General features: G+C 43.6%; 1 protein-coding gene across 1 annotated transcript in view; it reads left to right on the forward strand.

The window, feature by feature from the left end:
* The window catches only part of RERE (arginine-glutamic acid dipeptide repeats), a 54,591-nt gene extending 32,481 nt beyond the window's left edge, over positions 1 to 22,110 (forward strand). The window contains exons 3-13 of the mRNA XM_082493481.1: positions 4,342 to 4,504; positions 6,743 to 6,835; positions 7,598 to 7,797; positions 9,078 to 9,239; positions 10,720 to 10,833; positions 11,778 to 13,165; positions 13,564 to 13,786; positions 14,839 to 15,559; positions 17,448 to 17,594; positions 17,845 to 18,025; positions 19,087 to 22,110. Coding sequence (XP_082349607.1) covers positions 7,720 to 7,797; positions 9,078 to 9,239; positions 10,720 to 10,833; positions 11,778 to 13,165; positions 13,564 to 13,786; positions 14,839 to 15,559; positions 17,448 to 17,594; positions 17,845 to 18,025; positions 19,087 to 19,120 — 3,048 coding nt within the window. The 5' untranslated portion in view covers positions 4,342 to 4,504; positions 6,743 to 6,835; positions 7,598 to 7,719 and the 3' untranslated portion in view covers positions 19,121 to 22,110. The remainder of the gene's footprint in view (positions 1 to 4,341; positions 4,505 to 6,742; positions 6,836 to 7,597; positions 7,798 to 9,077; positions 9,240 to 10,719; positions 10,834 to 11,777; positions 13,166 to 13,563; positions 13,787 to 14,838; positions 15,560 to 17,447; positions 17,595 to 17,844; positions 18,026 to 19,086) is intronic.
* The last annotated feature ends 2,022 nt before the right edge of the window (positions 22,111 to 24,132 follow it).

Here is a 24,132-nt window from a genome sequence, read left to right on the forward strand (position 1 = left end):
AAAGGTGGCATTAAGAACCTGAATAATGCTGCTCATTTTGCTTTATATATGTGTTTGATAAATTGCTTGGGACAGTTATTCAGATGTTAACATAGAAAAATGGAATTGTGTTTGCAGCAAAGAGAGGTGGCGTTGTGTCAAACAGAGGTGAGGCTGTTACTATGAACAGCGAAGCAGATTGGGAGAGAAATGAATCTTCTCCACACGCAGATGGGAAAAGCTGTGCCTTGATGGATTTGATCTGGGAGGGCACTGATAGGACCTCTCTTGGATGTGGCTCAGTACAGGAATTAAAGCTGCTCATTTGAGGGTTGGTGTTGGAGTAGACTTCTGGGTCGCTTTAGTGGGACTTTTTCTAACAGTGGATTTATTGGTGATTGATACAAAAGGGCAGTTGTGTCAGCACATCGGTATCTCGGGGTCTGAGAGATGAGGTGGATTTCAGGGACGGGAGGCAGCCCATTAACAGTTGTGGAGAAAGAAGCAGCCACTTGGACATGGACATCCTCCCTGCTGCACAGTTGCCTCAAAATTCTGGCTGTCTTACCACCAAACAGCTGGAGTGTTATGACTGCTCTGATTCATTAGGCTGGGAGCTGTGCTGAAGAGAGGTGTTGCGTGTGCTGTGAGGGATTGCTTCATTGAGCACTCTCGTGTCTCGTTTGCATCTGCATTATGGGTCATCCATGTATGTGCTACATCACGTCCGAAGCAGTGATAAGCTGGACCATGCAATGCTTAAGTTTACCATTTCATTGTGCAACTTTGCAGTGGTCGCTAATGCCTGTTTTATTGCTGGTCCCAGAGCTCAATTAAAGAGGAACGTGTTTTGGGGTGCAGGGAAGAGGGTGACAGAAGCAGGGGGATGGTGCTTATTGCAAAAGGAGATGGTCTCCTCCTAACTTCAGATGGTCTGAGCACTTCAGGCCACTGAACTGGATTAGAGTGACGAACACCATCGCGGTTTCAAGCAGCAGGTTCAGCCTTGCCTGGACTTGAGTTTCTCTTCCACCGTCAGCCAGAGACCTCCCCACAGGTCATAGTTGCTTCAGTGGTCTCACCCCTTCCTTAATTTATCTCTAAAGTCTGGAAATGAGGGGATGTCGCTCTTTAAATTGCACAAGTGTAATGATGTAATAAAGGATGGTTCAGTCTGCTTTATCTTTTGCGATTTCAGTGCGCGTGTTGCTAGCAATACCCAGTTCCTGGCACGAAAAGCTTCAAAGGAGACATACGATGTATTTGCAGGTTGTTAGGTTAGGGCTGTTCCCCTGGGTGTAGACCTGCTACCCGGAAAATCAGATTGAGAGCAGCTGCTCTCAGCCCTCCCCCGGTGAACAGGCAGCAGAGCGCCTCGGTTCCTCATGCCATTCCCAATTACGGTACGGAGATGTAGGATGTGTTGCCTGCGAGACCTTGTGGTGAGGTGAGGTGAGATCGCCAGGAACAAGATGATCATTACAGGCCATTCATGTCAGCGGCGTTTATGCTTTTCTGTTTGCTTGCAAGCAAAACCAGCAGCTAATTTGCAAGGCTGCCTTTTGTACAAGGGCCTTTTGATCAATGCTTGCCTGTGTTAATGTTGCGGTAGGCTATTGATTTCTGCAGCAGCTTTTGTTCCCTGAATTTATGTGCCATGGGTTTCAGCAGCGCATGCTATGCATGTTTGATTAAAGTTCATTTGACTTCACTTGCAGGGAAGCTGGAAGCCGTTTTTACTCCCGGTTGGTAGAAGCAAAGCTTTCCCGGCGTATTCCTTTGTGCTCGAGCTTCTGCCACCCGTGCAGTCGCCAGCGCACGCTGTTTCTAATCCTTCCAGCCTCACTCCGCTCCAGCATTTAATCCCTTAGGTAGACAACGTAATATTAGATAGCCAGGCAGCTAATAACATCTGGCATGGAATTTTCTCGGTGTAGTACATGTCTAACCTGTGTGTCTGTATATAACATGAACGTTCTCTGGGCGTGCAGCCTCTCTGATGTTTACTTCTTCATTGTTGTCAGAAAGTTGAGTCATTTACTGAGTCATGTAGCTGTGTGGTCTGACCGTGAGTTTGAAGTACAGAATATTCTCTAGTCCTTTCGTCTATCCAGGTTTCATAGATGGGCTAAAACTAATTGTTGAATAAACTTCTGTTTCCTCTTTATCTGCATGCAGTTGTGACTGCAGTGTTGGGAGGGGCTCAGGAAGAAAAGCATTATGATTGTGAAGTTAGTATTTATAAATATACGCCATTTCTTTTTTTTTTTTTTTTTAAAGTTTGGTTTATGATGTAGCGTGTTTGTTAAACTTCCCTTGGGACCTGATGGGTTTGCGATGTGTAAATAGAGCTCAAATAGGTTCCCGTTTCCTATTTTATGATGGGAGGAAAACAGATTGGTTTGCACTCTGCTGTTGCCATATGTCAGAGGACACACTAATTTACTGCCATAAAGACATGGGATTTACTGACTCGCTCCTTGGTGCTGACACCTCAGATCTGATATAAATGAATTTATAGGTAAAATGTGGCTGGTTTCATTTGCGAGAGACTGTCTACCTCTGCAAAGCACGGCATAAGCTTTTCTGCAGAGCTTCGTCTGCCTCCTGGCACAGGTCGTATCCTCAGTTTGACAAACAGTTGTGCTGGATGGACTTTGAGCCCACTTAATGGACTCAAAGTAAAACAGTATTTCCAAAGCAAACACACGCAGTTGAACACGCAGCAGCAGAGCGGGGTGCTGGGTGTCAGAACTCTCTGTTCCTCCCATATCTGACATAGCTTGAATGCGCGTCCCCAGCCTGCGCTCATTAGAGTCTCTTCAGGATAGAGACACAGAGAGAGAGCGATATGTAGAGAGATTTTTATTTTCCAAGTAGGGCTTTTGTCCTTCAGAATCAACAGTTGTAGGTAACAATTAATTTTGCCCCCTCAATCCTTCTTCTTCCTAACTCAGTATCACTCTGAATACAGTTTGGTGTGAATATTGTTGAGGTCTGTGGTGGAGGTCTGTCGCATCAATCCAGTCTGCAGCAGCGCAGATTAAAAACGCGTCTATTGTCTCTATCGCCAGAAATCAAAGTTGTGGTTGTGTTCTTTTTCTGGTGTTTCTATTTTTAAATTGGGCATTGGTAAAATTCTTAAGTGTCTTAAATGTCAGCAGTTAATGTCTGGAACAACATCCTCCTTTTGTCTTTCCAGTGTTTCAGCGGTACAGATGTTAGTTGCGGCTGTAATTGCTTGTTTGGGGCCCTTGGGAGAGTTTGGATTAAGGGTGTGTCTTTATTAGCCTTAACTTGAGTGATCTGCCCTGAGTATAGGCTGCAGGATTTCCCCCGGAGGGAGCAGGCTGAGGTTATGTTATTTGATCACATAAAATGCAGTTCAAAGAAACCCTTTTTGTGGGCAATTCAGGTATGTTTGTTCTGATGTTGATTTTTCAAGGGGCTGGTTAGGACTTCTCCGTTTTTCTCTTGCAACTTGAAAGAAACAACACCTTTTACCTTAGAGGCAGACAAGTCGCCAGGAAATGATGGGGTTTCAAAGTAAGAGAAAAGAGATTAAAACCACATGCTGTTCTTTAGTACGGCATTACATCCGCTAGTTTGAATGGCAGCTGCTCCAGTTTTTGAATGTAAGCTGATTCGTGATGCTGTGTGAAATTATCACTCCTTTCTCTAGGTGTGCTTTTTTAACTGCTTAATTAATTTAGATGTGGGCATATATATTCAAATTAAAATGCAATTTACTGTAGTAGGATTGATTTGTGGTTTTAGACTTCTTGTTGAACATGTTTTTATTCTAACTTTCAGCTTCTTAAGCAGGAATATTAAAAAAAAAATCTATATGCAGAATGTAGGTTGACAAAATGGCAGTATTTGTTTGAATTGATCCCTATTCTTTCTGCAAACACCAGAGAATTCTTAGCAGTTATCAGTTATTTGTTCTGACAACTCATTGGGAGGTGTAGTACCTCTCTGGACACGGTGCCTCCGGAGGTGTTGTCAGGATGCTGACAGCAGGGCAGGGGTACCCGCGTCGGAATTGCTGAGGGCAGGAGTGCCAGCAGCATCCAGGTGGAGGCTGGATACGAACTACCCAACCTCTTCTTTCCTAGGGAAAGAGGAGAGGAGCAAGAAGGCATTTATTTACTTCTGTTCCTCCCCTGCAAAAGCGAACAAAAAATTATGAGAATTTTTTTTTTTCTGTCTTATCTAAAGAATTCTTTTGTCTGGCTGAAATACATCACGAAGCTTCCTACAAAAATACATATGCACACATACAGAGAGCAAAAGGGAGGAAAAAAAAGCTGACAAGTCAGATTTGCATGCCCCTCTAACATACTCCTTCTGTATTTGCAGGGAGAACTAATCACCTTCTATTACTATTGGAAGAAAACCCCTGAAGCAGCAAGTTCTCGAGCCCACCGTAGGCATCGAAGACAGGCTGTGTTTCGGAGAATTAAAACTCGAACTGCTTCCACTCCAGTCAACACTCCCTCCAGGCCCCCCTCCAGTGAATTCTGTAAGTGGAAGCTAAAAGCAATGCATTTATCTTTGTTTAGATGCAGAGAGCAACAGTAATGTAATGGTGCTGTACCTTCAAGTGAATGAGGCAAGGAAATGGAGTTCAGGCTGGTGCCCTCTCCTGTTCCTATACCATTATGCTGGAATGCGGTAGGCGTCTTTGATCACCAAGTGCTTTGTGCAGTTCTTAAACATGAAAGCATCCTGTAAGGATGGAAACATTGCCCTGGTACTGAATTTTCCTGCTCTTTTCTTGGTTTTGTGTTGTATTTTCTCCAGGCTTATTGCAGTAATGGGAATTAGAAAATGCAAAAAGAAGTGCAAATGCAAAAACTTCCATCCCTTTGGAAGGAAGTGCCTTTCATCCTTACTCGGTGGCCCAATCCTTCCGCTTGATCTCAGGCTGTGTGCTGCAGCCAGCACTGGTGTATCTTCATGCATCTTGGAAGACAGTTGGCCTTGACTGAAGCAGAAGCGTCTAAACAAAGAATAATTACCCAAACCAGTGAAGTGTACTGCATTGCAAAGGGTTATGATTAGTCATGTCCATATGGATATATAAACTTTTATCCTTATGTAAAAGGCTTATGTTACCCTGTGAGTTTTAAGTCTTTCTATGGACTAAATCCAGCACATTTCGCGTGCCTTCTAAAGAAAAGGGACTATGTGGAAGGCAGAAATTGGCAGATTCTTATTAATATGGGGGAGGTCGAGGATGTGGTGAGAAAGCAAGATACAGAATTCTGAGAGAGTATGAGTGAGGTGGTAAGAAAGGGCTGTTAGCTGCTTCTTGCTGACACTGATGGGATTTATTGCCGATTTCTGTGTGCACAAGAATTGAGGATCTTGACTTTACAGCTCATGCTAGACACTCAGCAGACACTTCAGGCGCATGTGGCTGGAAGGACCCATCCGCATGGATCCGACTGCAGGATGAGAATAAAAATCAATTTAATAAAAGAAAGCAAGTTCCAGCCTGGTGTCAATTTTGCAGTCAGAGTTTAAACACCTGCAAGAATTAATGTAGAAATTACAGTAGTGCTAGCAGCTACTGTTAAGTGGGACCCTGTGTTAATTTGACGGGTAATGAGTTGATGACAGATGCTAATGGCAAGTACTGTAGAATCCCTCCCTCTCTATAACCTGCACGTATTACAAAATATCCTCTTGGAACCTTTAGAAAAACAGTGGTTTTGCATCAAGGACTTCTTTTCTAATTAAACATTTGAACAAAAGAAGCCACAGGGCTTTCTGCTTGTGACAAATTAGAGACCTGTTACGATGTGAATTTATAGTGGTGGTGCTAGAAAAATGCAGTACTCTAAATGTAAAGGATTTACTCCTGAATTGTTTCAGAAAATGAGGTAAGATAAGGTTTTTGTGATGTCTGCAGATTCTTGGTGGTTTAGATGGTGCTTTTTAGCAAACAGCCTTGTAATCGGCTGATTTCCTATATACTGCCTGCCACGAAGGAAGGTGGCCCTTTCCATATTCTTCACTTCTTTGGAATGTGACATTCTTGAAATTTAAGTTTGCCGTGGGTTAAAACTCTTAAAGAGGCTTGCAGTAAGGATTGGAAAGCTGGGAGTAGCCTTGTAGTACCTTTCATCCAGAAGAGTCACAACACGTTTTTCAAACAGGTAGGTTATATGGAAGCATTGTTTCTTCCACCCACAAAACACATCTAGCTCTTGGGTTAAACGTAGCCATTGTCTAACAGAGCATAACAGCAGTTGCCATCTGGTTTGGAAGATGAAGTCTAGAAACAAAATAAAACTCAGAAAAGCCACCACAGTATTTGTCTGTGGAATCTAGTAAAGTAGGATTTAGGTATGGAGTATTTGATTTTTAATTTGACAAGGTTCTAGAGATAAACCTCCTTTCTCTTAAAAATTGTGCTTTTGGAACACAGCCTCTCTAACTAAGCGTGAACAGTATTTGAACAACAACTTAATTGGAAACGTACTGTGTACTGAATCAAAAGTTCTGGGAATTGTATCACTTGGCGCGTTCCTGGAATCCTCCTTTAATCTGTAGACTGAGGAGGTCTGGCCTTGCTTACTTTGCAGAATTGGAAATAATGGTCATCCAAGGCAAGGTGGGTTGTAGGAAGTCACAAAATTTATGCCAGAGCTATTATTACTTGTTTCAGCCAAGTAGGAGGAAGTAGAAAATCCTGCTGAGTTTTTTTTTTCTCTTTTCCATTTTCCTCTTCCCTTGTTCTTTACTTATTCAGTGGACTTGAGCTCGGCCAGTGAGGATGACTTTGACAGCGAGGACAGTGAACAGGAACTGAAGGGCTACGCCTGCCGTCACTGCTTCACAACCAGTACGCACCTGATTCCTTGCTGTATTTCTCTCCTTTCTGCTGCTGCATATTTAATACAGGTTCATTCAAGCAAGAACAGTTCGTGTGCATGTACAGCTGTTAAAAAAATATGGTTGAATCAGCTAAAATATACAGCATTCCTAACAGTTAATTGTGCTTTGCCATTGCAAATTAATACTGCAGTGACAAAGGAGAATCCTGATAGACATTTATACAGGAAAAAAAAATTACATAATCTGTATAATGAATTTGTGATAGAGTAAATCAATATTGGACTGTGACTATCACACACAAAACTTCTTTATGCTGCACCAAAACTCTTCTGCAGCAGCCCCATTCCTGCAGGTATTCCTGAAGGTTGTCTGATATTTGGGCATATGCACGGCATGGACATGTGAGCCCCAAAATAGGGAAGGAAATGAGAAGTTCATAGCTCACTTCACTTAAAGAAACGGCAGCTCTGAAGAACAATACCTGCCTGTTAGCTCCCAGGTAGAGCAAATAAGGCTTCTTTCTTTGTTTTCAAAGCTGTAGTTGCGTAAGTAAACAAATAGTTTGTAAATTGAATATTGACAATGTGCACTGGAACACAGACTAAGCCTGGAACAGGACAAAGTTTTCCAGAAATTTCTCCAACTTTGTTGCTCGTAGAAAAGCAGCTACTTTTCTAGTTGTTGTGTGCTTTTTTTAATAATGCAATGTGTTTGTGCTGAGTGTCTGGTACATTGCGTGTTTCTAAGCTGTTGCTTTTCCTGCCCCAAGCCTCCAAGGACTGGCACCACGGCGGTCGAGAAAACATTTTATTGTGCACTGATTGTCGCATTCACTTCAAAAAATACGGAGAGCTGCCGCCCATTGAGAAGCCTGTAGACCCTCCACCCTTTATGTTTAAGCCTGTCAAAGAGGAAGATGATGGACTTAGTGGAAAGCATAGCATGAGGACAAGGCGGAGTCGAGGCTCGGTAGGCTTAACACTCTTGCATTGCAGCTTCTTCTGTCAAGAGGAGGTGTTGGCTGGGAAAAGGCAGTCGAACTTTGAAAATAACGCTTTTTCCATCTTGCTCGTTTGCCATGGTATGTGCTTGCTGCAGCATTTGTGTGTGCAAGTGTGATGAGGTTTGCTGAGGTTGAGGCTTTCTTTGGAAAAGGAGCTGAAATCTGTCTTCTACAAGTTCTAGTAAAACTTGTTATTTCCATGTCTTTAATGACTGGCAGTGGACTGGCATCATAAGGGGGCATTTGACCAGTTTATCATCACAGATTTTGTACTAGTATGTGTCCTTCCAGCTGGATCCTGTCACAGGTGAGCCCGTGGGCTTATTTTAAAGCAAGAGTTTTAAAAAATCAAATGCTATTCATGCTCTGTGGTCTCCTCATTACTGGAGTTAAAATCTCTTCCCTGCAGGAAACCATAGTTTGCTCCTGTGGTCAGTGTGCTCTGTCACAGAGTTTTTACTCGGGGTGAAATGCCGGGAGCCTTCGCTGTGCACAAGTGCCTTGTGAGAACTCTGACAGCGGCTCTAGTTAATTTGATGTTTGTGTTGGGTTTTGGCTGATAGAAAGCAGCAGATATATTTCTTTTCCTTGCACTCCCCTTCCTGTCTTTCTGATCACGATAAGACCATTGCTTCTAAATGTCTTGTGAGGCTACGCTGTCAGGTGGGATTGGCTTCATTGTTTTTATGGTAGCCAGTCATCAAAAAACCTGCCAGACAGGGAGGGAAACAGCGTTAATTATTGAAATATACTGTACTGTGATTCCTTATTGCATAGCAGGAACACATTGAAACTGTGGTTTTAGAAACTGGTCTCCACTGCTCAAACGCCAACAGATTAGACTATTTTTTTAATGGAACATGAGGGTCCTCTCCTACCTCACTCACCGTGTGTGTATGCGTGCTTGCAAATGTGCGTGCATGTGTTTTATGAAGAAAATTTAACATGCAAACAGCAGCGGCTTTGGAACATCTTTTCTAATGTTGTCATTTCTGGCAGATGCTACTAAATAAAATAATCAGCACTTAATGTTTTTGAGCAGACAAATTAAGGATTTGTCTCCTTTTACTTTTAAGTCCAGATGAGCTTTCAAGGAAAAACTAACAATGTTAAACACTCCCGGTTTTTCATTTTTGAAGCTCTTGGCAGGAGCGCTTCATCCATGCCCCTGCTGTAAGACAGAAAAAAGTAAAGAGGTTGGACAAATGCTGACTTTGATGCGCTTTTGTTTCTGTTAAACAAATAGATGTCTACACTACGTAGTGGTCGTAAAAAGCAGCCAGCCAGCCCTGATGGTAGAGCCTCCCCTATTAATGAAGACATCCGTTCCAGTGGCCGCAACTCTCCTAGCGCTGCCAGCACCTCCAGTAATGACAGCAAAGCAGATTCGGTGAAGAAGTCTACCAAGGTAAAATTTTCCCATTCTTTTCTTGTGTCAGGACTGGACACCTGAGGCCTCTACAGTCAGCTAAATGCGATGCAGATTCCAGGAGGCCGGGGAATCTCTTGGTGACCTAGAAATTCCTATTTGTGTGGATAAGCAAAAAATTGAATGGTGCATCTGACCGATGCTTTATTCCTGTGCATAAGGATGTGTAGTGATAAAACCCATAAAGTATCCCCACATAACCTTACTGCTCTCATGATAAATTAATCCTTCAATTTCGGATGCAAATGCAGGCATTAGGCTCATGGAAGTAATAAAGATCAGAAATGCTGTATTTGAGGCAAGTAGACAGTTTTGGGGATTTTTTTTTTAAGCAGTACTTAATCTTTGTTTACAAAGGAATATGAATATGTAGTAATTGAGACTACTTCTGTTACTGTTTTTCTGTATCTATGTTTGCTTGATTTTTCAGAGCAAGCTGACACTTAAGTCTGTTTAAATGAGTAAGTGCCTTTCCAAGAGAGTACTGGAGAAACAAAGCCAGATGAAGTGGGAAGGCTTGCCATTAAACAGTGTAAATTGAAAAGTAGCAAGCTAAAAATATTTAAAAAAAAAAAAAAAAGTAGTCAAAACTGGAGTATTGGAGCAAGTTTTCACAGGACAGAACTGAGAACTTAGCAAAATTTGAAGTTAGGTTAGGTAATTATGTGATATATAAAGCTGTCTCAGGCCATGAAAGAAGGTAGTAATCTTGTAATAGCTACTCGCTTTTAGCCCTGTATTTGAGGGGATATAAAAATATCCCTCTCAAAATATCAGAAGTAAAGCAAGACTTTCATGTAGTAGAAAGAAGGTTATCCTGTGCCTGGCTACTGCTGAAATTCTTGCTCCATCCTCTGTTAACAACTGGTGTTGGTCTCCATTAAAAGAGTATACTGGACTAGTTGATCTGGTGTGAGTTCCTGGTGGACTCAATTCTGCACTGCTGAAGACAACTGCTTTTTTTTTTTTTTTTTTTTTTTAATAATCCTTCACATTCAAAGCTTGAGACCGCAGCTACATGATGAGGAATGCTTTACTCGACGTTCCTTTTTCCTCCTAGCTTGTGTTAGGAATGTGCGCAGGGTGTGTGTGCAAACTGCCCTTTGGGTTTCTGTCTGCAGAAGTAAAATTGGTTTGGGTTCTGTCTTAAATTTGACCTCCAGAGGGAGTGGCTGGAGCATCATGTAGATGCAGGTCTTCTGGGAGCTGCTCCTGGCAGATGGCGGAATACAGCAGCAGCTCCAGAACAGATTCCTCTGCAACTTTTAATCAGACAGAGGGACAGATGCACGTTGGGTTGTTGTTAAATGCTGACTTGTCTCAACTTCTGAGCAGTTCTCTTGCTCCATAGGAACCCTTCTTGTTTATTTGTGTTAAATATGGGAGCACTGGTGTACGCTCGATTTACATTTACATTTAGATCACTGGTAACTGTTGTGTTCTGCTTCATTTGTGGCAGAAGATAAAAGAAGAGGTATCTTCTCCTCTCAAGAACTCCAAGAGGCAGCGGGAAAAGGCAGCTTCTGACACAGAAGAACCGGACAGGTCCAATGCCAAAAAATCCAAAACTCAAGTGAGTCCCAGAGAAGAATATTTTCACTTAAGGGGAACAGTTTGAGACTGGGAGGGGGTGCAAACCCAGTGGCAAACCATAAACATGAAAATGATGTAAGCCACATCAAATTGTAACTTACTCTGTGGTTGGAAAGCGACCCGTATTTTATAATGTGTTCCTTCTGTTGAAAAACAGTGGAATTATATGGGGTAAGTCCAGAAGTCTGTCTTTTTTGTTTTAATACCAGTTAGCAACTAAATAGGAGTATACTTGGATTATTTTCCACTCCCCTTCCCCTCCTTTTTTTAATTGAAATTTGTTTTTTCCTCTTGTGTGACAAGTTAGAAGACCACCACTGGAGTTCGCTTAATTTAATGGTATCAAAGCTCAATTTAAACACTTCCAGGATGTCTTTTCAGCTCTATTTACCCGACCAGGTTCACTCTGTGCACAGGATTTGGGATTTTTGGCACCGAGCTTTCCATATTACAGAACCACAGAATGGTTGAGGTTGGGAGGGACCTGGAGGTCATCTAGTCCGCCCCCTCTGCTCAAGCAGGGCCACTGAGAGCTGACTGCCCAGAACCATGTCCAGATGGCTTTTGAGTATCTCCAAAGATGGAGAGTCTGCAGCCTTTCTGGGCAACTTGTTCCATTGCTTATGGAACTTCACCCTCATAGTGAAAAAGCGTTTCATTATGTTGAGGCAGAACCTTCTGTATTTCAATTTGTGTCCATTGCCACTGGACACTACTAAAAAGAGCCTGGCTCCGTTGTCTTTGCACCCTCCCTTTAGATATTTATGTTGCTTGTGCTGTTTTAAGTCCTGTGAGGTTCAAAGGGTGGTGCTTGCCCTTGTGTTTGCACAGCGTGTGTAATAGGTTGCATCCTGTGGCATGCCGATAATGTTCTTTGTGTGGTTTTCTCATGTGCGGTGGTTATTCTTCCCCCTCTCCCTGCAGGAGATCAGCAGGCCAAACTCTCCCTCAGAGGGTGAGGGCGAAGGCGAGAGCTCTGACAGCCGCAGCGTCAATGACGAAGGGAGCAGTGATCCCAAAGACATTGACCAGGATAACCGGAGCACGTCACCCAGCATCCCCAGCCCTCAAGACAATGAGAGTGACTCGGATTCCTCTGCTCAACAGCAAGTGCTGCAGGCACAGCCCCAAGTGCTTCAGGCGCAGAGCGGTTCTGGCCAGGCTCCTCCTCCCACGCCGCCTATATCAGCCCCGTTACCAGCATCGCTGCCAGCAGTATCGAGCGCTACTTCAGCCCCGCCACAGGTCTCGCCGTCAGCGTCCCAGCCCCCTAGCCAGCCCCAGGCCCCTGCACCTCCGCCTCCTCACTCTCACATACAGCAGGCCCCTGCTTTGCACCCGCAGAGGCTCCCATCACCCCACCCACCTCTGCAGCCCCTGAGTGTGTCGCAGAGCCAGCCGACCCCTGCCTCTTCACAGCCCCACTCGCAGCCGCCGCTCCACAGTCAGGCCCAGCCTGCCCCTCACAGCCTGCAGGCTCAGCCCCTCCTGCCGCATCCTGTACCTTCCCAGCCATTTTCCCTCCCCACTCAGTCGTCTCAGTCTCAGGTTCCCCTTCAGACACAAGCACCGTCATCTCATTCTCACTCCTCTCTCCAGGTTCAGGTCACGCAGCCTGTCCTGCCAACTGCAACCTCACTGCAGCAGGCTCAGCCTCCGCGGGAGCAGCCCTTGCCCCCTGCACCCATGGCCATGCCTCATATCAAACCTCCCCCTACTACTCCAATCCCTCAGCTCCCCACTGCTCCATCCCATAAGCACCCTCCTCATCTCTCTGGCCCTTCTCCATTCTCAATGAACTCCAACTTGCCTCCACCACCTGCTTTAAAACCTCTGAGCTCCCTCTCAACCCATCATCCTCCGTCTGCACACCCTCCTCCTTTGCAGCTGATGCCTCAAAGCCAACCACTGCAGTCTTCGCAGGCCCAACCTCCTGTACTGACACAGAGTCAGAGCCTTCCTCCACCTGCTAATCACCCCCCATCTGGACTCCATCAGGTATCCTCCCAGCCCCCCTTTTCTCAGCATCCCTTTGTCCCAGGAGGCCCACCTTCCATCACCCCTCCTTCTTGCCCCTCCACTTCCACGCCACCCACTGTGCCTGGCATCCCGCTTCAGACTTCCATCTCCACATCAGCAGCTTCTAGTGGAAATGTGCCAGTGGTGACAGCCTGCACGCTACCACCTATCCAAATCAAAGAAGAAGTCCCAGATGAAGCTGAGGAACCAGAAAGCCCTCCCCCTCCACCCAGAAGTCCATCACCAGAACCTACTGTGGTGGATACACCAAGTCATGCTAGTCAATCAGCCAGGTATGGAGGTTGTCAGCAGCGCTTCCTTCATGTGCTCTGGTTTTCTGTGTAGCTGGGCACTCCCAAAAGCTGAGAAATGAGCTTCCGTGGGAGCTGAGTGTATTTCACGTGTGTGTCTTGTCAGCCTCTCTGGCATGATTTTGCTGGAAAGGGGCTGTTTTAGCCGGCATATTCAGACAGGGCATTACAGTTTGTAATTGTGAGAGGGGGTTCTATATTCCGCTTGTCTGTGGAGTAATGTGGTACAATTAATTTGCTCATGGCTTTCGGGGAAGTTAGTAGTGCTATTGTGTAAGTGTAGAGTGATAAATTTTTTTTTTTTTTGTATGTACAGCTCTTAAATCCCAGCCTCTTGCATCTTTCCCAGAGCTAAGCTCTTTCTGTTTTGTTTCTTTCAGGTTCTATAAGCACCTGGACCGTGGCTACAATTCATGCTCAAGAGCAGACTTATACTTCATGCCTCTGGCAGGATCAAAACTGGCCAAGAAGAGAGAAGAGGCCATTGAAAAAGCCAAAAGAGAAGCAGAACAGAAAGCCAGAGAAGAGAGGGAAAGAGAAAAAGAAAAAGAGAAGGAAAGAGAGAGGGAGCGGGAACGTGAAAGAGAAGCAGAAAGAGCTGCGGTAGGTTTATTTGTAGCTAAGAGCTGTTTAAGGGGGTTGGCATGGTAGGATCTGACCTGGATGGTGACTACAGAATGCAAATCCCCAGAAGTGCTTTAAGGCGTGTGCAGTTGGGTATTTGTGGATATGGGAACCTTGCATATTAAGTGAAAGCCAACAGCTATGAGCCCCTCCTGGCCTGCCTGTAACTTTCTTCTCTTTAAAGGAAATGGAGAGTTTCTCCTCCTGGTCTGTTTCTGATGGGTGGGAAGCCAGCCCAGCTGGGGATAACAAGGCCAAGTATTTATGTTTACTTGCAGCAGAAAAGCACTCTGCAGATATAGGGAATGCCTTTGTGTACCTTGTACTGCTGTGCAGGCACAAGAGTGCTGTCTAGTAGAAAAAGAGGGTTTGAAGGCTTTTTAAATTGGAAGCAAACTTAAAGACGTGTAATTTTTATGGGGAGACCCAAGCTCTAGCCTTGATATAAAGAGCCAACACAACTAATCCTTTTTTTTTTTTTTTTGTGGCCTGTAAGAAAGGAATGATTACTTCTGGGCCCACAGAATTGGTAGGTTGGTAGTACATTATCAATGCTAAAAAAGAAGGTGCTAAAGTCTTCCTATTCCATAGTGCATTTCAGAGATCTGAATCATAGCTATATATTTCGGTAGGATTATAAATGTCAAGATATAGTATCTGTCCATTAAGGGATGTGTCATGTATGGGGACTTTGCTTTATTTTGGGGACAGGGGTCCTTGGGCAACTGCATGGGTAGACTGTGCTTATTGCCCTCCCCAGAAGAGCTATGCTGCCCTTGTGCAGGAGGAGAGAGCAGGATGCAAAGTCCTGATGTGAAAGGAGTGGAATTTGTCGTGTTGCACATTATGGAGATGAGTTTCCTTTGGTTTGCTCAGTTTTAGGGTACAAGTGAGTGTGGAGAGGAGAGAAAAAACACCCTGCAAACAAGACTGGTAGTCTGGGGTGACATGTACCAGCCAGCTGTTGCCCATAGCTGTGACATGTACCAACTAACTGAACTAAAATTCTCTTCCCCCATTCTGTGCAGCAGAAGGTATCCAGCTCTTCCCATGAAGGCCGTCTTGGAGAGTCTCAGCTCAGTGGGCCAGCACATATGAGACCTTCATTTGAACCTCCCCCAACGACCATTGCTGCTGTACCACCTTACATTGGTCCGGATACACCTGCTTTACGAACACTGAGTGAATACGCTCGTCCTCATGTCATGTCGCCAACTAACCGTAATCATCCTTTCTTTGTCCCGCTGAACCCCACTGATCCACTTCTGGCCTACCATATGCCTGGCCTCTACAATGTGGATCCCACCATTCGGGAACGAGAGCTGCGAGAGCGGGAAATCCGGGAGCGAGAAATCCGGGAAAGGGAGTTGAGAGAGAGGATGAAACCTGGCTTTGAGGTGAAGCCCCCAGAGCTAGACGCACTTCACCCAGCTACTAACCCCATGGAGCATTTTGCCAGGCATGGTGCACTGACTATTCCCCCAACAGCAGGACCTCACCCATTTGCTTCCTTCCATCCCGGTTTGAATCCCCTTGAAAGAGAGAGACTTGCACTGGCAGGCCCGCAGTTACGGCCTGAAATGAGCTACCCTGACAGACTGGCAGCAGAGAGAATACATGCTGAGCGGATGGCATCGCTGACAAATGACCCATTGGCACGGCTCCAGATGTTCAACGTCACGCCTCACCATCACCAACATTCACACATACACTCACATTTACACCTACATCAGCAGGATCCCTTACATCAAGGTGAGCCCGGGGAAGCGGGCTGGGCAGTCGACTAGGGAACCTCCCTCCTGAGCTGCTAGCAGCAGTCTGCCCAAAACAGGCAGACACTGACTCTGGAGTTCAAGTGGCAAAATCCCTGATTTCTTGTATATGATATGACTTCTGTACTGTATGAAGTTGTGATAACTGAAATGCAATTATTTTTCGGGAGAGTGGAGTAGTAACAGTACTAAAGTAAATGATTGGTACCAGTAGAGCGTCTGCATCTCACTGAGACTGCACACTGTCACTGTAAAGGGTTTGCTGTTTTGCTTTTTTAAAGTGTTGTGAGTCCTAGAGCCGCACCTTACAGTGCTGTTTGGTGTACAGGTGGAGACTCCAGTGGGTGAAGGGAATTCACTAGGAGAGATGTCATGGAATGGGTAACACTGCTAATGCTGAGGGCTGTTACATGATGAGTTGTAGCTGGAAAGGAACTAAAGCTGGTGTTTCCATATAAGAGTCGGGGAAAAAAAACTTAGGAGATAAAAACTTCATCTCTTTAGCTGTTAGACATGCCGACCATCTGGCTTCAGTTGAGCTGAAATTCTCTGTCACAATTCTCATTAAGAACCATCTAAATTTATGGGTTGGCATCTTTTTAGCTACAGTGTATTCTTATGTGTTGAAATTTTTTTGCCCAAAGTATTTAATAGTATGAAAAATTAATTAATGCCTTGCTCATTTCTAAAGCAAGCTACGTGGCTACTCCTCTAGCAGTCTGGAACCTGGAGCCTGGAAGATGAGGCACTAAGAATTTTTCTGACTTTCTGGTGGCAGACTGGAGAGAACATAGCAAGCAAGGCACCAGGTGCAGTCGCTGCTAAGTAAGGAGAGAAAAAAGTCCAAGTACTTGAAATGCAGCTTCTGGTGCAGCTGGCTACAAACATAGTGTTTGTGCAAGCAAATATAGCATACTTTGCCTTGGAGCAATATGCATGAAATGTAGCTGGGATGTCTGCTTTTTGGAGTTCGGAAGGAATTTGAGTGCTGTTACAGAAACCAAATTGTATAACGAGGAAATCGGCAGGGTCTTGTGAGATTGTTAAGGGGCGAGGGGTTACAGGTGGGAGATGATAGTGCTGAATATCATCCTTAAAGCTGTTGGCGTGGACATTGGTTGAGACTGACTGCACAAATTACAGACCGGTTCAGTTTGAGGCAGGTTTGCGTACCCCCAGATAGCAGAAGAAATTTGTCATAGATGGTGCTTATACAGGGATTCTGTTGTCAGGTCAGTTGCCACCTCTGTGCAGGTGAGTCTAGATACTCCCCAGTTAGTTGTTCCAGACAAAAATACAGCTGGTACATTCTTAATCTGTTGAGAGAGACGGGTGCAGACAAAGCCAAGTCAATTCGCTGTCAAGTCTCTCTTACTTGTATTTGAAAAGTAATTTGGCTTTAATCTTGGATACCAGGTTAAAATACAGTTAGGGACTCTTGAGTGTCAGGTTTTGGCCAATCAGATAGTATTGGTAGTGTCAGAAGAATGCTGAAGTGCTTCTGTACTAAATGTCAGTAGTGATCATTCCATTTTATGTGTGTAAAGGGGAAATAGGAGAGAGTTTTGGGGAAAAAAATTCTAAATGTTGACCATCTTTGTTGTTTTTCCCTATTGCTTGGTGGATTTATCTTTCTTGTAGAAATTGAAAGCCCTAGGTTGTTGCTTTAACAATTAAGACTGTTTGGTAAGCAGATGTCACTTGAAGATAGAAAAATGGGTTTCAAATTGGATGGAGCTAAACTCCTGGTAATTACGTGCCAGCGAGGCCAAATGCTGATCCAGCTCAAGTCTAACAGGGCTTTTGATCTCCCAACAGTGAGCAATGCTTCCCAAAGCAGCTGATTGCTTTCTTTCTTTCTTTTAAAGGTTCAGCAGGACCTGTTCATCCACTGGTGGATCCTTTAGCAGCTGGACCCCATTTGGCACGTTTTCCCTACCCACCTGGGACCATACCCAACCCATTGCTAGGGCAGCCACCTCATGAGCATGAAATGCTCCGACATCCAGTCTTTGGTGAGAACATTTTATGGTCCTCTACGAAGGTTGTCTCTTGACCTGAACTGTCACCTTCTGGGTCTTAGCATTTCTTGGGATGGGAGTTGGTGGAGTTGAGCTGTAGCTTAGGTTACAGCCAAAGGTTGGTTGGTTGGTTGGTTGGTTGGTTTGTTTAATTAAAAAAAAAAAAGATAAAACAATTTTATGGGACAACTCTCGGCAGAGCTCATAGCAAACAAGTGTCTAAAAATGGGCAACTCTTTCTTAGGTACTCCTTATCCACGAGATCTGCCTGGTGCCATTCCACCTCCTATGTCAGCAGCCCACCAACTGCAGGCCATGCATGCCCAGTCAGCAGAGCTGCAAAGACTGGCAATGGAACAGCAGTGGTTGCATGGGCATCCTCATATGCATGGTGGGCATCTACCAAGTCAGGAAGATTATTACAGGTGAGAGATGCAACGAAGGCTTTTGGAGACCGAGGGGTGCTACAGCTTCCTTCATCTTTCTCTACGTTACATTGGTTTTTCTTCTGAATTACTGCCTTTCTTACTGTGTGCTGAGTTACTGTCCTGATGCAGTACTGGAAGATGGTGAAGCTGTACTAAGACCTAACTTGGGCATAGGCAATAGGGCAGATCGGAAGCTAGGTCCAAATTACTGGCCCAGGATGTAAACTAGTTGAGTCTTATATTGCAGAATCACCTCTGATTGGGCTTTTTAGTGTGATTGCTGCTTCCGCATCTCTCTCTCTTCCTGAGAACAGTGGAGGAGGGTGGATAAAAGGTTTATGAATGAGAATAGGGGAGGAATTCAATAACTCTTAAGAAATGACTAAAGGCAATAGGAAGTTGAAATGTATGAATAATACAGATCCTGCATTACCAGCTCAGAATGCCTAGAGCAGTCATGTGAGTTTTTCTCCTGAGAATGCTATATGGTGTTGATACAGTGGTTCTCTTCTTGGTCTACCTTATGTGACACCACCTTATTTCCTGTTTGGCAATGACCACTGACAGTATGTCAGCTAAGAAGAAAAAGCCACCAGCACCTAGCAAGGGTCATTCAGCATGTCTGCAGGTAGCAGGGGTATATAGGAAGCAGCATATTAAACACCTGCCTTGCAGTGCTTTACTCTGATGTTTCAGTCCTTGCTTCTGCTATCCAAAACTGCCTGCTGGCCTTGTGCCACGGGGGCAGCCGGTCTGCCTGAAGCTGACTGTCGTTTCTGCAACTGCAGATAAAGCTAAAGCTTGATGAGCTGGCACTAGTGATCTTGCTCACATGTAAGGAGCACTTCAGTAGCAAAAGGTCAGCGCTTCCTCCCTCAACAGACAGCGTTATCTCTGCTGTTCCAATGGCACTCATTTTTGTGCTGAAAGCTCACAAGTCCTATTGCAGCCTCTGTTCCCTTCAGGGCACCTGGGTGAGGTTAGCAGGAAGGCAGGTCTTTCTGAAGTGTCATGACACCTCCTTCGCTATGTTAAAATGAGTTTTCTTTCTCTTTCAGTCGACTGAAGAAAGAAGGCGACAAACAGTTGTAATAAATTATTTATTTGTAATGCTGGCTATGGAAACCCCAGTCCTTGGGAAGGAGTGGAACATTTTTACATACAATAAGAGCTACAAAAGGAAAAGAATATCTTATAAAGATTTCTTTATATATTTAAAACAGAAACAACCACCCAACAAGTAGAGACTTATCAGCATAGTGTTCATTTGTAGAGAAGATTTCTCAAGACTGGTGTGGGTCTCCCTGCATGACAACGTATTCAGAAGCCTAATGAAAATACAGGACTGTGTGGAATATTCAGAGAACTTCCTGCAATCTTGGTTTTTTTTTTCTTACTAGTTTGTTTTGAGTAGGTGCTAGAATCAGGTTCACAACACAAGTCACTGTGCGTGAAGAGACACTCAGTGCATCTTATAGCTATTTTAAAAAAAACAAGGATTGCAAGTAGGTGACATAACAAGCTCTGAATCCAAGTGCTATAATAATAAAAATCTACTTTTATTTTAATACATTGTAGGAAATCTTCATAATTTTAAAGAGAGCTCAGTTCTGCAGCATGGCTTTTTAAGTCTGTAAATAACTTTTTTGGGTAGAGGGGAGAAACAAAACAAAACTCCAGAAACGTTTATCTTGATTTTCAGTAACATCACAAATTGTGAATTCCTACCTGGTATTGACAGAATACAGAGTTGATTTTTTAATAAAATATATATATATAATTATCCCTTTAATTAAAGGGAATGATGGGTATCAATAATCTCAAATGGGTAAAAGCTTGAAATTTGGTTTGATATCAACAATAAGCATTAAAGGGAGTTGCAGGGATAATGTTGCAAATGACTGTTTCTGTTCTTGGTTTTTTGGTTTGTTTGGGTTTGTTGGGTTTTTTTGTTAGTGTTACATCTCTCTGTTCTGCAGATGATTTCTGTTGAGTTGGGTTTCTCAGCAGTACAGGTGTCCCTTGGAACTAGCTTACCCTTTTGATGCCTACTTCAAGGGTTAATTTTCAGTGTGGCCATAATACACTTCTTTCCTATTACCTTTTGAAACTTAATCTAACTACATTGGTTTTAGACTTTAGGCAAAGGTTCAAAGATATAATCTGTTCTAAAATCTCTTTTTAAAAATTTTCCATGGCTCAAACCATTACAGCCAGAATTTTTTATGCATGTGCATATTTTTGGAGGACATGCTCTTTCTGGCCTCTTATGTTTGATATGTTCTTAAGAAAAGTGGGTAGGCAGCTCAGTGTTCTTAAAGTTGTTTTGCAAAGACTAGTCTGTATTTCTCTTTGACTTGTTTTAGTTTCGGTTTTGTAGACAAAAACTTTTTAATTGCCACCAGTGTTCTGTATCTCAGGAACTAACTCCTTTGGGATTAATCAGCTATATGGACAGTAACATTTACTGACTCCCAACACAACAGGTCCATGCAGAATTAACTCCTGTTGGCTAGTTCCCATGTGGATGGTAAAAGGAGAGGAATACACAGAAGGCCAGTGAGCATTATTTTGGAGACAGCTTCGCTTACTGTCTAGGCAGAATTTTTTTTTTTATCCCACTGTTATGCCATGGGTTTTCTTTGCCAGAGCAGAGGGTGATGCAACCAATGGACATCTGAATCTGCTGGCTGTTTTTTCTGCTGGTGCATAACTTCCCCCCATTCTCTCTCTTAACTCACGAGTGCTCTCTCTCTGCTGTTGTAGACTGTTCAGTGTGATGGTTGTGTCATAGGACTGTACCGAGCCATGTTTGATAAACTTGTAGTTAATCATACATTCTGATGGAAGGCACAGCATGCACAGTGCTTTATCCACCTCATGGATCTCAAACCAGTGGTAGTGCCCACAGATTACTGTGGGACAGTTAGTAACATCAGTTTACCAATTAAAAATACGCATCGGGGTATTCTAGGTCCACTTAAGGTAAAAGTGTATAGGAGAGAAGAGGAGGACTATTTCAGCTGATGTTGATCTTCCTTTTTTTCTGTCCTCCATTCCAGATTTCTCAGTGCTAAAGAACTGCAGTAGTGTTTAATCAGTTCCATCTGCTATAGTGGAACTCTCTGTGAAGGTATTAGGGAGGAACAGCTAGTGTTTCTGAGATATGGAAACCATGAGGTCAAGCTAGAATCGAGGATGGTAAAGTCATCTTCAGTCAGTACCTTCAGTTGCTGTCTGCAGCGATCAGGTGAAATGGTTTTCTTCTGAGTAACATTTTTTACTTTCGCTAACAGGAGTAGCTAGTAAGATCGGTCTGCTCAGCAGAGAGAGTGCCTCAGTTTACTTTAAAGGTCTCGTTAGGCACATTTCAGTTAAACCTCCCCTCCTTGTTTTTACCATGTGGAATTTGGGAGTTTGGGGGAGTTCAGCCACTTCAGCCATTTCTTTTGATCCTTCTCTTTTGCTGTTATTTTTAGCTATAGTTCTTCTTAAGGGAAAAAAAAAGCTAATTGCCTCCAATGGTCCTCTCTCTGTATTTTATAGCTGAGGTTTGCAGTTTGTTCAAAAGCTATTCATTGATTTTTTTTTTTTTTTTTTGTTCACATCATTCAGCAAATAAGCACTGAAATTCTTCCATTTTAGACCAATGATTAACTACAACTTTACATGCAGTGGTTTTTGAAGCCATCTTGGTGTTCGATGCCCTGTTAAAACAACCCAGACCTTTTGATTTTCTTTAAGAAGTATCTCTTACTTTTCCTCTGTTTTGAAAGTTTATTTTTTAATTTTGCTTTAGTGTTTTTGAAAAGTCTCTCTTGTTCTATGTCGTCATGGTTGAGCTTGTTTCACTGCACCGTTAAAGCAGAGTGTACATTCTGACTGCTACATTTATATATATATCTTGAAGCTTAATGTATATATGAGTAGTTTGCCATGGGATAACACAGTGTAAACAGAGTAGAAACCCAGAAATCGTGACTTCTGTGTTCTCTCCATTTGAGTATTTTGTAATTTTTTTGAAATATTTGTGGACATAAATAAAACCAAGCTACACTACAGCAGCCAGGTTTTGCCTGCAAACGAAATGTGTCTGTTGATTGTTGTTAGTGGGAAAAGAGTTCTTTTCATCTGGGATAATACAGGATGCTGGCATGGCCATCTTGTCTGTTTCAAAGCTGTTTTGTCTGTCTTGGCTTCGTTTTTTCCTTCTTTGAGGTCGTTTCTTTTTTAATATACAGTACACAGAACACCAACGTCATGTCCAGTTCCAGAGTATATTCTCCTCCCTGAAGCACGTTTATGCTCTAGGGCCATACTGCATAACTTTGGCATGTTTTTCCATAAGTTAAGCAGTCAAATTGGTAAGAATGAATGTGTAAGGATGTTTTGGCTGTCTCAACTTCGGGGGCTTTCTTTGTGCAATGGTAATACATTGTAGGCACAGATGTGCCTGAGCACAAACAAGTAGTTAAAATGAAGTGTGTGCATAAGCTCTCATTGCGTCAGCTAAAGAAGAGTAGAGAGACAAGAACTTCTCAACCAGAGAGGACAATTCCCCTGGTTTCGACAGAGTAGGAGAGACTGCATGCCATCATCATCTTTTAAATTTGCCTGTGAACCAAAGTGTTCAAAAGACATGTAAGGGAGAATGAGGCCTGATAAGTCTTAAAGTGTAAGCTTGAAATTAGATACAGTATCCCAGTAACCAAGTTTTTCATGCATCTTATTTTCTGAGATGTTACTTTGTGCCACTAAAATGGTCTTGCACACAACTGATACAGAGCTGGCAAGAGATGCATTCCAAAGGGATGATAATTGCAGAGAGAAGGATGCAAAATAACTATTCGTCTGTCCGTTGCCTGCTGAAAAGCTAAAATTTGCTTTCAAATTGCATGAAGTTACGTGTTTGTGTACATTTGTAATGGCTCCCTGTCTTCTGTCTGTCAGGGATTATAATATATTTGTGTGAGCTAGCTGGTTGAGTGTTCCATATTTGCAGTTCATGACAATCGGTGTCTTCAAAACTTAGGTAAATATTGTGATGCCACAGAGAGAGGCAGCGAGTGTCATTACAGAATAAACTTTTGGTCAAAAGGGAGACGGGATGGCTGCATTCTTGATCTTGTTCTGCTTTCGTTTTGATCTATGGTTTTTCAGAAGTAGTGAGATATTTTGACTCCATTTCAAGCTAATTAGTGCTCCGAGTATAGTGAGAAGAGTGCCCTGTTGTTCGAGTGTGCTTGAAGCAGACGGAGAATATTCATGACAAATTGCACGGGAGTTTGGAGCTGCGTATTTGAAGAGGCTGCTCTATTTATACCCTGTGGCATTTTATAAGGGGAAGGTCAGTTCTCGTCTACTGAAAATAGCTTCTGAAAGTGCTTTTTCTGAGGCTGGCTTGAACCGAACATGTGCTGTGGTATTTATTTTGACATTTCTTTGGGTTTTTTTAATTCCTTGCACTTAATGTAGAACTTGAGGGGGCTTATGCTGCCCTCCCTTTCTTGCTACACGTTCTAAGTTCCCAGACTTAAAATGATGAACCCTCCAGGGACAAAGCCAAAGAGGATTTTTATTACTCCATAAATTGAACAATGTAGTTCTATTGCAGTAGTGGTGTGGTGTTAATGATGCCTTGCCATCGCGAGGGTAAAAGTTGGAAAGCCATCTATCGCGTGGCTTTGTTATATGCACATTACCAGACTTCACTCTAACGTCATGTCAGGTGTAAAAAGTAACGTAGGCAGTAGGGTCTCAGTCCTTGCTAGGCCATGGATAGCTTTTTACAACTTGCATTCGTTCAGGTACGAGGGGAAAAGGTGAAGCCTGGTGTTCCGTTCAGGAATGTGATTTTTTGTTCTTTGAATGCGAAAAAAGGTGGCTCTTACGTTGCTTGTTGTGACATTTTTTACCTTTGTAGAAGCCCCTGTGCATTGTGTTTGGTCCCTGAGGGCGTCGAAGCAGGTTCCCTCAGGCGGGAGTGAGGGCGGGGCGGGCGGGGCAGGGCAGTGCCTCAGAGAGCAGCGGGCAGAAGGTTCCAGAAGGTGCTGTGAGGGGAGTCCCTCAGGCCGGGCGGGTAAGAGCTTTTCTCCTGCTGTGAC

Source organism: Vanellus vanellus, assembly GCF_965231255.1.
Source record: "Vanellus vanellus genome assembly, chromosome: 20".
NCBI classification, from domain to species: Eukaryota; Metazoa; Chordata; class Aves; order Charadriiformes; family Charadriidae; genus Vanellus; species Vanellus vanellus.